General features: G+C 40.1%; 1 protein-coding gene across 1 annotated transcript; it reads left to right on the top strand.

Moving 5' to 3' along the window:
- The first annotated feature begins 7627 nt into the window (after positions 1-7627).
- Positions 7628-11451, top strand: Tmco2 (transmembrane and coiled-coil domains 2). The gene is made up of 2 exons (XM_020171684.2): positions 7628-8912; positions 11067-11451. The coding sequence occupies exons 1-2, from the start codon at positions 8475-8477 to the stop codon at positions 11382-11384; spliced, it is 756 nt and encodes a 251-aa protein (XP_020027273.2). The 5' UTR covers positions 7628-8474; the 3' UTR covers positions 11385-11451.
- Positions 11452-12455: the final 1004 nt, after the last annotated feature.

Below are 12455 nucleotides of genomic sequence, written 5' to 3'. Positions count from 1 at the left end.
TACTCTTGTCTTTTTTTTTTTTTTTTCTTTTCTTACCTAGTGGTTTTTAAATTTTGTCGTTTTTACATTTATTTACATGTGTATACATTATTTGGTCCACCTCCCCACCCCATGTCTTTAGATTGTGCGTATGAGGGAATTATGTGAGATTTGTTATCCTGAGTCTGGTTTATTTTGCTTAACATAATGAGTTCCAGTTCCACCCCATTTTCCTGCAGATAATATGATGAATCTTCATGGCTAACTAATAGTTCATTGTGTATATGTGCCACATTTTCTTTATCCATTTACCCATTGATGGACACCCAGGTTGAGTTTCATAACTTGGCTATTGTGAATAGTGCCAAGATAAACATACAGGTAGCTTTGATTCCTTTAGGTGTATACCCAGGAGTGGTATAGCTGGATAGTATGGTAATTCTAATTTTAGCTTTTTGAGGAGCTGGTTTCCATAGTGACTGGACTAATATTCCCACCAACAATTTGTAAGGGTTCCTCCCCCAAGCTTGCCAACATTTATTGGATTTCTTGAGAGTCATTCCTGATTTTTTTTTTTTTTTTTTTTTTTTTTGGCAGAACTGAGGTTTCAGCTTGGCCTCATGCTTGCTGAACAGGCACTGTTACCACTTGAGCCACTCCACCAGCCCTGATAAGAGTCATTCTAATGGGTGAGATGATAGAATCTCATTACAGTTTTTGGGGTTTTTTGGTGGTACTGGGGTTTGAACTCAGGGCTTCACGCTTGGAAGGCAGGTGCTCTACCACTTGAACCACTCCACCCCCCCCCCCTTTTTGTGTTAGGTATTTTCCAGATAGGGTCTTTTCAAACTGTTTGCCCAGGCTGGCCTCAAACCATGATCCTCCTGAGTAGCTAGGATTACAGTTATGAGCCACTGGGGTCTGACTTCAATGTAGTTTTGATTTTTTTTTTTTTTCCTGACAGCTAAAGATGGTAAGCACTTTTTCATGTATTCATTTGCCATTTGTACTTCGAGAAATGTCTGTTCAGTTCATTTGCCCATTTATTGATTAGATATTTCTTCTTTTAGTGTTTAATTTTTGAGTTCTTTACATGTTCTGGTTACAAATTCCCTTCCTGAATAGATGGCAAAGATTTTCTCCCATTTTGTAGGCTATTTGCTCTGGTAATTGTTTCCTTTGCTGTGCAGAAGCTTTTTAATTTGATGCAGACCCATCCCATTTGTCAATTTAAAAAAAAACAAAAACAGGAGCCGTTTATATTTGCAGATTATCAATGGCTAATATATTCAGTTGGAGGCCTAGAGGCAGATTTTCGGTGACTAAGTGGCCCACAAACTCTTTCAGCTTTTCTTCCAAATGGAAGAGAAAGCCCATTTAAAAAGTTTCTCAGATATTTTCAATAGTTCCTGAATTTTCTGTAGGAAGCTCTTAGTTGTAGAGTTTGATACGTGTGTCCACCATTAAATCCAGATAATGTTTTATATCAAAACTTATGTTGGGGGTGGCGAGGTGGCCCAAATAATGTATATACATGTAAGTAAATGTAAAAATGATTAAATTTTAAAAAATTAAAATGGCAAATTGGGAAATACTTTTTTTTTAAATATAAAATGGGATTTATTAGAAAGGAAAGGCTACAGCTAGAGAAGTGCAGCAGAGCCCAGAAGCCAGTAGCGCCAAAAAAAAAAAAACTTAGGTTAAGCAAAGCCAAGTTACTTGTTCCTCAAGTATACTTTGAGACACTTTCATCCATTTTTCATAGCTTTCATGGTGCTTCATTTGTCAGTTTTTTGGGGGGAGGGGCAATACTTGGGTTTGAACTCATGGCCTCATGCTTGCTAGGCCAGTGCTCTACCACTTGAGCAATTCCACCAGTCCTCCAGTCCGGTCAATTCTTACTATTTCTTGAGCATTCATATCCTGTTCAGGAAGTTGTTGTCAATGCCTGTATCTTCAGATGTTTTCCCTATACTACTTTCCTTTAGTAGTTTCAGGTTATAAATTAAGGTCTTTGATCCATTTTAATTGATTTAATTTGATTTTTTTTTTGTACCAGGGTCTTGTGCTTGCTAGGCAGATGCTCTACTACTTGAACCATCCTACCAGCCCAAGCACACACATATTTAAAAATATTGATGCTTTGGGAGACAAAAAAAAAAAAATCAAAGAATTTGTCAAGGTTATTGTAGAAGATACAGGGTGTGATAGGTCAGCAGCATGTGTATCACCTAGGAGCTTGCTAAAAAGTTAGAATTTCAGGTCCTGCTGCATACGTACTGTACCAAAGTATGATTTTTTTTCAATTTATTTAGGTACTAAAGGTTGAATTTAGGACTTCATGCTTACTAGGCATGTACTCTTCCACTTGAACCATGTTCCCAGCCTTTTAGATTATTTTTTAGATAGGGTTTCGGGTTTTGCCCAGGCCAGCTTGGACTGTGGTCCTCCTGTTTGTGCTTCTTACATAGCTGAGATAACAGGACACACCACCATGCCAAACCATTGGTTAAAATGGGGTCTTACAAACTTTTGCCTGGGCTGACCTTCAACTGAAATCCTGGCCTCCAACTAGAGAGATTCTCCTGCCTTAGCCAAGTGCTGGGATTACAGTCATTAGCTACCATACCTAGCAAAATCTGCATTTTGGTAAGATTTCCAAATGATTTCATGGGCACAAAAAAGTTATAGAAGCACTGAATTGCAATACAAAGTGAGAAGTGCTGTGAGAATTCAGGATGATTACACTTTTTAGTATCTTACATAAAATAATTTACTGATTTTTCATAACCCTAAGAAGTAGGTGCTGTTATCCTTATTTGACAGATAATGAGATAGAGATGAACTATCTTACTGACTAGATGACTAGCAGAGAGGGCCACTAAATGGAAAGGGGTAACAGGTGGAAAGTCGGTGATTGTATTCATGTGCCCAAAATACCACCGCTCCATAATTATACTGTTTTGTTTGAATAATAGGAATGAACTTGGAAATTAGGTAAAATCCAGTTCATGCTGATCCAACTCCACTCACACATCCAAGTATTGACATTTCCTCATTTGAGTATAGAGATGGAAAACTGGCACATACTGTTTCTGTGAATAACATATCAGCTAGGAGAAAGTCAAACTTGCTTTCTTTCTCAAAGTAGCTTATAAGAGTTTTTTTTTTTTTTAAAGGGCACTGGAGCTCACACCTGTAATCTTAGCTAGTCAACAGGTAAAGATCAGAAGGATTGCGGTTCAAAGCCAGCCCAGGCAAATAGTTCCATGAGATCCTATCTCAAAAAACCCTTCACAAAAAAAGGCTGGTGGAGTAGCTCAAGACGTAGGCCCTGAGTTCAAGCCCCAGTACTGTAAAAAAAAAATAAAGTTCCTCTCCACTTCCGAGCCCAAGGTAGTCTGTTATGCTTCCTGGCATTGTGCTACTACTAGTTTGTAGCTTATTACATAGAGGTGGGTCTAGATGGTATGGCCTACTTTGCTGTCACCTGCTTGGTCTACACCTGCAGGTGTCACACTGCATTTGGAGGTCTGAACTGCTTTGAGGAAGGTAACAAGGATAGGTAAGAGATTTTAAAACCTCCACATGGGGCTGAAAGCATAGGTCAGGGGTGGAGCACCTGGCACCCTCAGCAACAAAAGCAAAAAACTGTACTGAAGTTGTCAGATTCAACTTGGAAAATAAAACACCAAAGACCCAGGGAAGTAATTTGAATACTTAGTAAGAAGACAAATATTTGCTGACACATACCGTCTGCTAGCCTGTGGATGCTGAGTGTAGATACTTGTTAAATTTGAGCCTTATAAATCCCCACCCTCTGCATATCATAGAAAGCTCCTCCTACCCTTCTCTATTTCTTCTGACTTTGTCCCACTGTGTTAATTCTTGCTAAATTTAAAAAAAAACGTGCAAATTTCTCACATAATGCAAATTAGTGTCTAATAGGGAAGACTGACATAACAGTACAGTAACTTAAAAAATTATTTGACAATGAGATAGGGACCAAAAAAAGCACAGCAAAAGCTTCCTTGATTTTTTTTTTTTTTTTTGAGGGGACGGGGGAGGGAGACAGTACTGGGAGATGTAAATAAGAGGATCGCTGTTGGAAGCCAGCCCAGGCAAAAACTTCTCAAAATCCTATCAAAGAATAAGCTGGATGTGGTGTTTCACATCTTTAATCCTGGCTATGTGGGAAGTGGTTTGAACTCAGGGCCTCACGCTTTCTAGGCAGGCACTCTGCCACTTGAGCCACTCCACCAGCCCAAGGGCTTCCTTGAGAAAGTGATGTTTCAGACTGAAATCTAGAGTTAGCCAGGTAAAGAAAGGGTGCAAAGGCTGAGGTATAAGGGCTTCATATGTTAGTTACATTGTCAAGACTGTTGTAGATTGTAAGAATAAAGAGTTGAAAGAATAAAGTTGAAAGAATAAAGAGAGGGGAAGGAGAGAGTTGGATTTGTAAACAGGGACCAGATATTTTGTGCCCTGTAGCTATGTTCTAGATTGAAATTTTATTTAAAGGCAATGAAGAACCTATTGAAGGAGGTGATGCTTAAGTCAGTAGGTCCCAACCACACGATGTTGACTACTGAGTGGTAGCGGAGCACTGGTGGCTAAAGCCTGTAATCCTGTAATAGCTAATTTTGGAGGCCGACATTGGGAGGATTTCAGTTCTATGCCAGCCTGGCCAGATAGTTCGAGAGACCCCATCTCCAAAATAACCAGAGGAAAATGGACTAGAAGTGTGGCTCAAACAGTAGAGTGCCTGCTTTGCAAGTATGAAACCCTGAGTTCAAATTCCAGTTCCACAGGAAAATAAGACTACTGAGTGGAAGTGATTTGAGCGGTGGATGGATGGATGACACTGTTAAGGGTGGGCTAGCTACTCAGGAGGCAGAGATCAGGAGGATTGAGGTTTGAAGCAAGCTAGGGTAAATAGTTTGTGAGACCTTATCTCGAAAAACCATTCACAAAAATAGGGCTGGTGGAGTGGCTCAAGGTGAAGGCCCTGAGTTCAAGCCCCATACCACACACACACATACACACACACACACTCTCTCTCTCTCTCTCTCTCTCTCTCTCTCTCTCACACACACACACACAAAAGGGTGGCTGAAATGCCTGCATAGATAGTGATAATTTTTTTGAAGTTATTCAGGTGTCAGAGGAGTCAAAAACTAAATTTTTTTAAAAGATTCTCTCTGAAGCACCTAATGCTTTAGATTTGCAATACCGTGGATTTAGTCATAAATGTCACTACTGCTAATAATTGCCCTTACCTGTATGTGTGGCATGATTCTTGTTGCTGTTTTAAGACAGGTTATGCATGTAGCTGATTGGCCTCAAACTTATGATCCTCACTTGATTTCCTGAGTGCTGGAATTACAGGCATGCTGATACGGCTTTTTTACATAAATTACCAAATCCTCATTACTCCTCTACAAGATAGAAATTATTGCTAGGAGTTGGTGGTCACATTTGTAATCCTAGCTACTCAGGAAGCAGAGATCGGGAGAACTGAGGTTCATGGTCACCCCAGGCAAAATTACCCAACACAAAAGATGGGCTAGTGATATGGCTCAAATGGTAGAGCACCTGCCTAACAAGTGTGATGTCCTGAGTTCAAACCCCAGTACTGCAAAAACGAAAAACAAAAAAAGATAGGAATTATTTTCACCTTGCAAATAAAGATACCCTGAACCTCAGGTTAAATAACTTGCCCAAATTAACAATGATAATAAATACTGGATCAAGATTTTAAGCCAGATTCATCATATTCCAAGATCTATCTTAACAGCTACTCTAAAACTTCTGTCTAGGGGTGGGGGCAGGGGGGGGAAATGAACCAAGCCTTGTATGCACATATGAATAATAAAAGAAAAATGAAAAAAAAATAAAACTTCTGTCTAAACAAGTATACAAATAAGATAAAAAGCCATTTAAAGAATAAACAGTTTTAGCTGAGGTCAGTGGCTCACATCTGTAATCCCAGCTACTTGGGAGGTGTAGATGAGAGGATTGCAGTTAGAAAGCCAGCCCAGTTTAAAACTTCTCAAGACCCTATCTCAAAGAATAAGCTGGATGTAGAGTTTCACATCTTTTAATCCTGGCTATGTGGGAAATGATAGGTGGAACATCATTTTTGTTGGCTCTGGGCAAAAATGTGAGACCTAATGTGAAAAATAACTAAAGCAAAAAGGACTGAGGGCATGGCTCAAGTGGTAGAGTACCTGCCTAGCAAATGTGAGGCCCTGAGTTCACCCCAGCACTGGAGGGGGGGAAAAGCAGTTTTTCCTATAAACATTTGCATTCACCTAAAAATATTTGAATGCCTAGTTCATGCTAAACACTAGGGATATATTAGACTTTAAAATGGACACGGTTCCTGTCTTCCTTGACTTTACAATTGTCAGGGAAGACAGATAATAAACCCAAACATTGCACAAATAAGTATAATTATGTAAGTGCTTTGAAAGTAAAACTGTAAGATGCCATGTAACCACTCACCATATCTAAGCTAGAGTAAGTGTAAGGAGTTTGGGAAAGTGATTCAGTTGTCACAATTCTGTCTTTTGGCTACCATTTTTTAATGATTTCTGATCTGTGTTGACCTGTGATAGGCAATCCCCAAGTCTTACCTGAGTCATTTTTAGTCCTTGCTGGAAAGTGGACTGTAGTTTTAACATGAATAACAGTCTCTTCTAAATCAGTTGATCATTTCACTCTGACATAAACACTTCATTTCCAACAGCATTTTATAGACCCCATTTTCTGAATTTGACCCTGACAACTTAAGCAGCTTGCCATACCTCCTCTAATTGCTGCAGAAATAATAGCCATTCCTTCTGGACTAAGCTTCTCTATGCCTGGTCACCTACAGGAAACAAATTACAACTTCATATGTCTGACAATATCTCCATTCCTGTCAGACAATATTTTTTAAATTATTTGTCATAACTGACCCCCTTTTCTTCTTAATGTGCCCCTCCTTCTTTTGTTGCAAATTCTTGGATTCTTGCTGTCTTTGCAATCTGATCTCACAACTTTTGGGGAGTGTGGTAGTAGGGTGTGAACTCAAGGCCTCACACTTGCTAGGCAGGCACTCTACCACTTGAGTCACTCTGCCAGCCCTTTTTTGTGTTGGGTATTTTCGAGACAGGGTCTCATGGACTATTTGCTTAGGCTGGCTTCGAACTACGATCCACCTGATCTCTGCCTCCTGAGTAGCTAGGATTACAGGCGTGGGCCACTGGTGCCTGGCTGATCTCATAATTTAAATTATATACTTGTATGTGAACTCTTTTTTTTCTTGAAAAGTTTTTTTTGTTTTGTTTTTTGGTGGTTCTGGGGTTTGAACTTAGGGCTTCATGCTTACCAGGCAGGTGCTTTACCACTTGAGCCATGTCCCAGCACTTTTTTACAAAAGCTTTTGGGAAATAGGCCATTGTATTTTATATCTTTCTACCTCCTTGCAGCTAAATTGGTAGTAGATAATAAATAGTTGATTTGATAACATGTCATAAAGGTTGCAGGGTAGCATGCTATCATTTACAAAGTGCTTTAGAAAACCATACCATTTGTTCCTAACACGAATCCTGGGGAGGAGGTGGAATCCCATCTGTAAATAGATATGGCTCAAATAGGTGAAAAGTCTTTCTAAATAGTTACAAAAAGAAAGGTATGCTACAAAATAATCTCGAAGTAAGCATCTTCCACATTTACCAAGTAAACTCTTCTTTAAGAAAGCCATTTCAAGCAGGGTGCCAGTGGTTCATGCCTGTAATCCTAGCTACTCAGAAAGCAGAGATCAGGAGGATTATAGTTCAAAGCCAGCCCAGGCTTTTTTAAGACTCTATCTTGAAGAAACCCTTCACAAAAAAGGGTTGGAGTGGCTCAAGGTCTAGGCCCTGTGTTCAAACCTCAGTATTGGAAAAAAAGGGAAGAAAGCCCTTTCTACATCATATCTCTTCAAATTTCCACTTAGCCACAGTGTGCCTGTTTTCAAACATCACATGAAAATAATTGCTACCTTTGACATGGAATTGTTGAAAATGTTTCATATCTACACTATCCAAGAGGATAACCATTAGTTATGTGTGACTGTTTAAATTTAATCAAAGTGTAACACCTAGTCCCTGAACACTATCCACATGTCAAGTGATTCATGGCTTACAGAACAAGTCCATCATTTCAGAAAGTGCTATTGGACAGTGTCATGCTTGAGCTGTGATTAGCTGAAGCTCACAGAAGTTGAAGAATGAACTGAAAACACAAGCCAGTGGCTGGTTTTGTTTTGTTTTGTTTTGTTCGGTACTGGTATTTGAACCTGTGGCTTCATGCTTGCTAGGCAGGTGCTCTAACACTTGAGCCACTCCGCCAGCTCTGTTTTGTGTTGGATATTTTTTGAGATAGGGTCTCGTGAACTATTTGCCCTGTCTAACCTGGATCTTCCTGATTTTTGCCTCCTGAGTAGCTATGATTACAGGTGTGAGCCAATGGGACCTGGCTGGTTGGTTTTGAGGGAGGAGGGTCGTAGGGTGGGTGAGAAGCAAGCTGACCCTTGGAATGGTGACATCACAAAGACTGCTCACAATGCCTCAGAACACTTGGGGTACTGGACTACTGTCCCTAACTCAAGTCTAGATTCCCGAACCCTCTGCACATGTAGTTCCTGGAACTGCTGTTTTAAAATGTCACCACCTCCACCTTTACCTTCTACCTGGGACAACCTGTTAGATTCTCTCTCTCTCGGCACAATATGGAATTGGCTACAAGCAACTTTTCTGGGGGAGAGTAATGTGTCTCAGCAAACAAATTTGGGGATACTAGATAATCTTGGCCCAGCTGTGCAAGTCATCTTGGGGATTTCCTTTTTGATTTTGTTGGCAATAGGATTATTTGCCTTATGGAAACGAAGCGTTCGGTCAATTCAGGTTGTACTCTTTTGTTACAGAGAAACTTAAATAGTTATAAATTGAATTTTTGGTGTTTTGAGAAAGGTCTTGCTTTGTAGCCCAGGCTGGCCTCAAACTCTCACTTTTCCTGCCTTAGCTTCCCAAGTGCAGGAATTACAAATGTGCACCACAATGCCCGGCTATAAATTGCATTTTCATCGGTTCTCTCCCATATTGCTGCCACCCAGTTTTAAGACCACGCAGATTAGCAAGGATGAACAATTGTCTCTTACATTAGTTGAAACCAGATTATCCTTGAAAACCTCCCTCCATCAACTTGGTTTTGAGTATAAAAATGCTCTTTCTAACAATGGTCTGGCTTGTGTGCTCTCATAAAATAGATCAAATAAGTTCATAACCTGAGAAGAGAGTCTTATCCCAAACTCTTTGAGTGCCCACTGTGTTTGCAGAATAGGCACAATTATATAACCAGGATCTTGGGTGTGGCTTTCTGTTTCTGTTCTTACTGTGTCGTTTCTCTTTAACTGATAAGGAAGCTTACAGATTTATTATGTCATATTTTCATTGTTATGTTTTAACAAGGTAAGCCTCCATAAAACATACAAGGGCTCTTTGGGGGAATAAAAATTTGGCTGGGATTGTGAGAAACATTTAGGATTTTACATACTTCTATTTAATCATCAATAATAACATAGTCAAAGTGTTTTGGGGAATCCCAGTAATTCCACAAAATGAATAGAGGTTATTTTTACATGAGAACAAGGAAAACGAGGTGCATTGAGTTTTGGTAGAAATTTAAGGAAACAGGAATTAGAGGGCTTTCTTAAACTTATTTGGTAAGTACAGAGAGATGTTCTTACTGGATCATTTGTAGCATTCTCTTGTTTTCATACTATTGCTGTTTAGGAATCATGGCCACATTCACTTTTACTTTAACCTCTCAAAAGCCTTCATAACAGGCAGGGCAGGCATTGTCATCTTCATTCTGGAGGGGAGGTACGTTGGTTATCACCAGTCCAAGTTCACGTAGATTTAACAAAGCTGGCAAAGCTGGGATTTGAACCCAATTTTTAAGATTCCAAATTTAGTTCTTCTCCAAAATCTCATTTATTATAATCCAACTGACCTAAATCAACAGGAGTGTGTGTATGTGTGTGTGCACATACATATATACACACCTTTCAATTAGCTAATAGGAGAATGCAAGGTAAGAAAATAGACCCTTTTTAATCCTAGGTTTAACATAGTCAGAAATATGAGCTTGCAGCCCTTTGAACACCTCAACCAAAAACAGGGAGAGCAGTATAACAGAGTGCTAACAGTGTGGAGTCAGACTGCTTGAGGGCTTAAATTTGTGTTCAACCATTTGCTCAATGAGCTGAGAGCAATCACTTAAACTCTACACTCGTTTCCCAATCTATAAGATTGCCTGCTAGCAGTGTTTCCCTCTTAGGGTTGTTGTGAGGACTAAATGATATAGTGTATGTATAGAACTTAGCCCATACACGATCAATAAGCAGTGCTAGGAAGTATAAGGAAAAAGATTGCTGGGTTTGTTCTTATCCCAGCAGGAATCTGCTAGCATATTAAACTGTTTTTTTCATGACCAGGAAATCTAGATTTTCAGACCATTCTATATGGAAAGAATTCCTGGATCCCAATCCTGATTCTCTTATTTCCAATATATAACCTTGGACAGTGACAGTCCAAATTGGACTATCACTAGATAGATAAATAAACATAGATCTATCCAAATCTATGTTTTCTGCAAAACTAAGTCATGAATAGGCAAAGTAACTTCTAGTACAGGGCCAGAATGGATAGACTTTTAGCAAATGGTATTTATTATTATACTTTTTATTAATTAAGTGAAAATAATGGGCTTGGGGCATGGTTCAAATGGTAGAGTGCCTGCCTAGCAAGTGTGAAGCCCTGAGTTCAAACCTCAGTAATGCAAAAAAAAAATTCCTGAAAAATCCCTGGCCTTCCTACCACCCAGCTTCTGTTGATAAGCACAAGACTAAATGTTTGTGAAAATGTTAAAGTAAAGGCATGGCATAGGACTAAGAGATTATTGTTAGTAGTAGATCTTTGTTTTATTCTGCATCTATATAAATGTGGCATTTCACATGAGCAAACAAGTAACATTCAACTTCTCTTGTTTTGTTTTAGAAAATAATGTTATTTGTGATCACACTCTACCAACTTTACAAGAAGGGTTCAGAGTTTTTTCAAGCTGTGCTAGCCAACCCAGAAGGAAGTGGTCACCAGACTCAAGACGGTACCAATGTCTTCCTGTCCTTGGGTCTGCAAGGGAAAATTCTGAAAAAACTTCAGATGGTGGAAAACAAAGTGAAGGACCTGGAGGGTATGATCGTTACCCAAAAACCTACCACAAGGAGGGATGGCTCCCCTGAGCCCTACTGCAGCTGCTCTGACTGTCAGAGTCCCTTACCCACATCAGGGTTTACTTCCACATCTGAAATGTGAAGGATTCTAATCGTTTCCAGAAAAGCACTGCTTCCCTCATGCATGCAGTGGTATGTCAATAAAGATAGAGAACTATATTGAAATTACCCTGAAAAGGCTGGCTAGCTCTATTCAGTGGGGCCCAGCTTCTCTTTGTGGGTGCAGTGGAGTAACGGGTAGTGGTAGTTAAAAATGTTTCTCAGTCATAGAGCACCTGCCTAATGCACAGAAGACCCTGGGTTGGATCCCCAGCACTACACACACACACACACACACACACACGTCTCTGGGATTGTGGTGATTACTCAGCAGGCTGGAGACCTTATGGTAATGCAGCCATACAGGAAGGGATAGGCAAACTGAAATGGAAGGAAGTGGGAAAAGAAGGAAGGGTGGTCTAGACTACAGCCTTGAGGTCTATGCTGAAGAGGTGGAAATGGACATAAAAGGGCCATGCTCTGGACTGTCCTGTAGAGGTTGGCTGTCCTGTGCCGATCTGTGACATACAAACGGGCAGCTCAGGGCTTTTCTGAAATAATTACTGAAAGGTGTCCAAGGGTGAGAGTAGATATAAAAGAGAGTGTTTAATTTTAGCCAACTTTTGGTGATACCTACTCTGTGTTAAGCATTGCAGTCAGCCCTGGGGATTTGTCCTGAGTGTTGCAGGAGCACTCGGTGTAGCTGAGTGGATAGATATGTCAGAACAGGGAATTATGGTACAGTGTGGTTGAACTATGGTGAGTTCTTTTCTTTTTTTTGTGGTACTGAGGCATGAACTCAAGGCCTACCCCTCAAGCCACTCCACCAGCCCTTTTTTTGTTGTTGTTTTATTATTCATATGTGCATACAAGGCTTGGGTCATTTCTCCCCCCTGCCCCCAACCCCTCCCTTACAACCCACTCCCCCTCCTCCCTCTCCCCCCCACCCCCTCTATACCTGGCAGAAACTATTTTGCCCTTATCTCTAATTTTGTTGAAGAGAGAGTATAAGCAATAATAGGAAGGAACAAGGGTTTTTGCTAGTTGAGATAAGGATAACTATACGGGGAGTTGACTCGCATTGATTTCCCATGCATGTGTGTTACCTTCTAAA

This window comes from Castor canadensis, chromosome 7 (genome assembly GCF_047511655.1).
Source record: "Castor canadensis chromosome 7, mCasCan1.hap1v2, whole genome shotgun sequence".
Taxonomy (NCBI): Eukaryota; Metazoa; Chordata; class Mammalia; order Rodentia; family Castoridae; genus Castor; species Castor canadensis.
The sequence above is the reverse complement of the archived record's forward strand: the minus strand, read 5'-3'. Positions and strand labels throughout refer to the sequence as shown.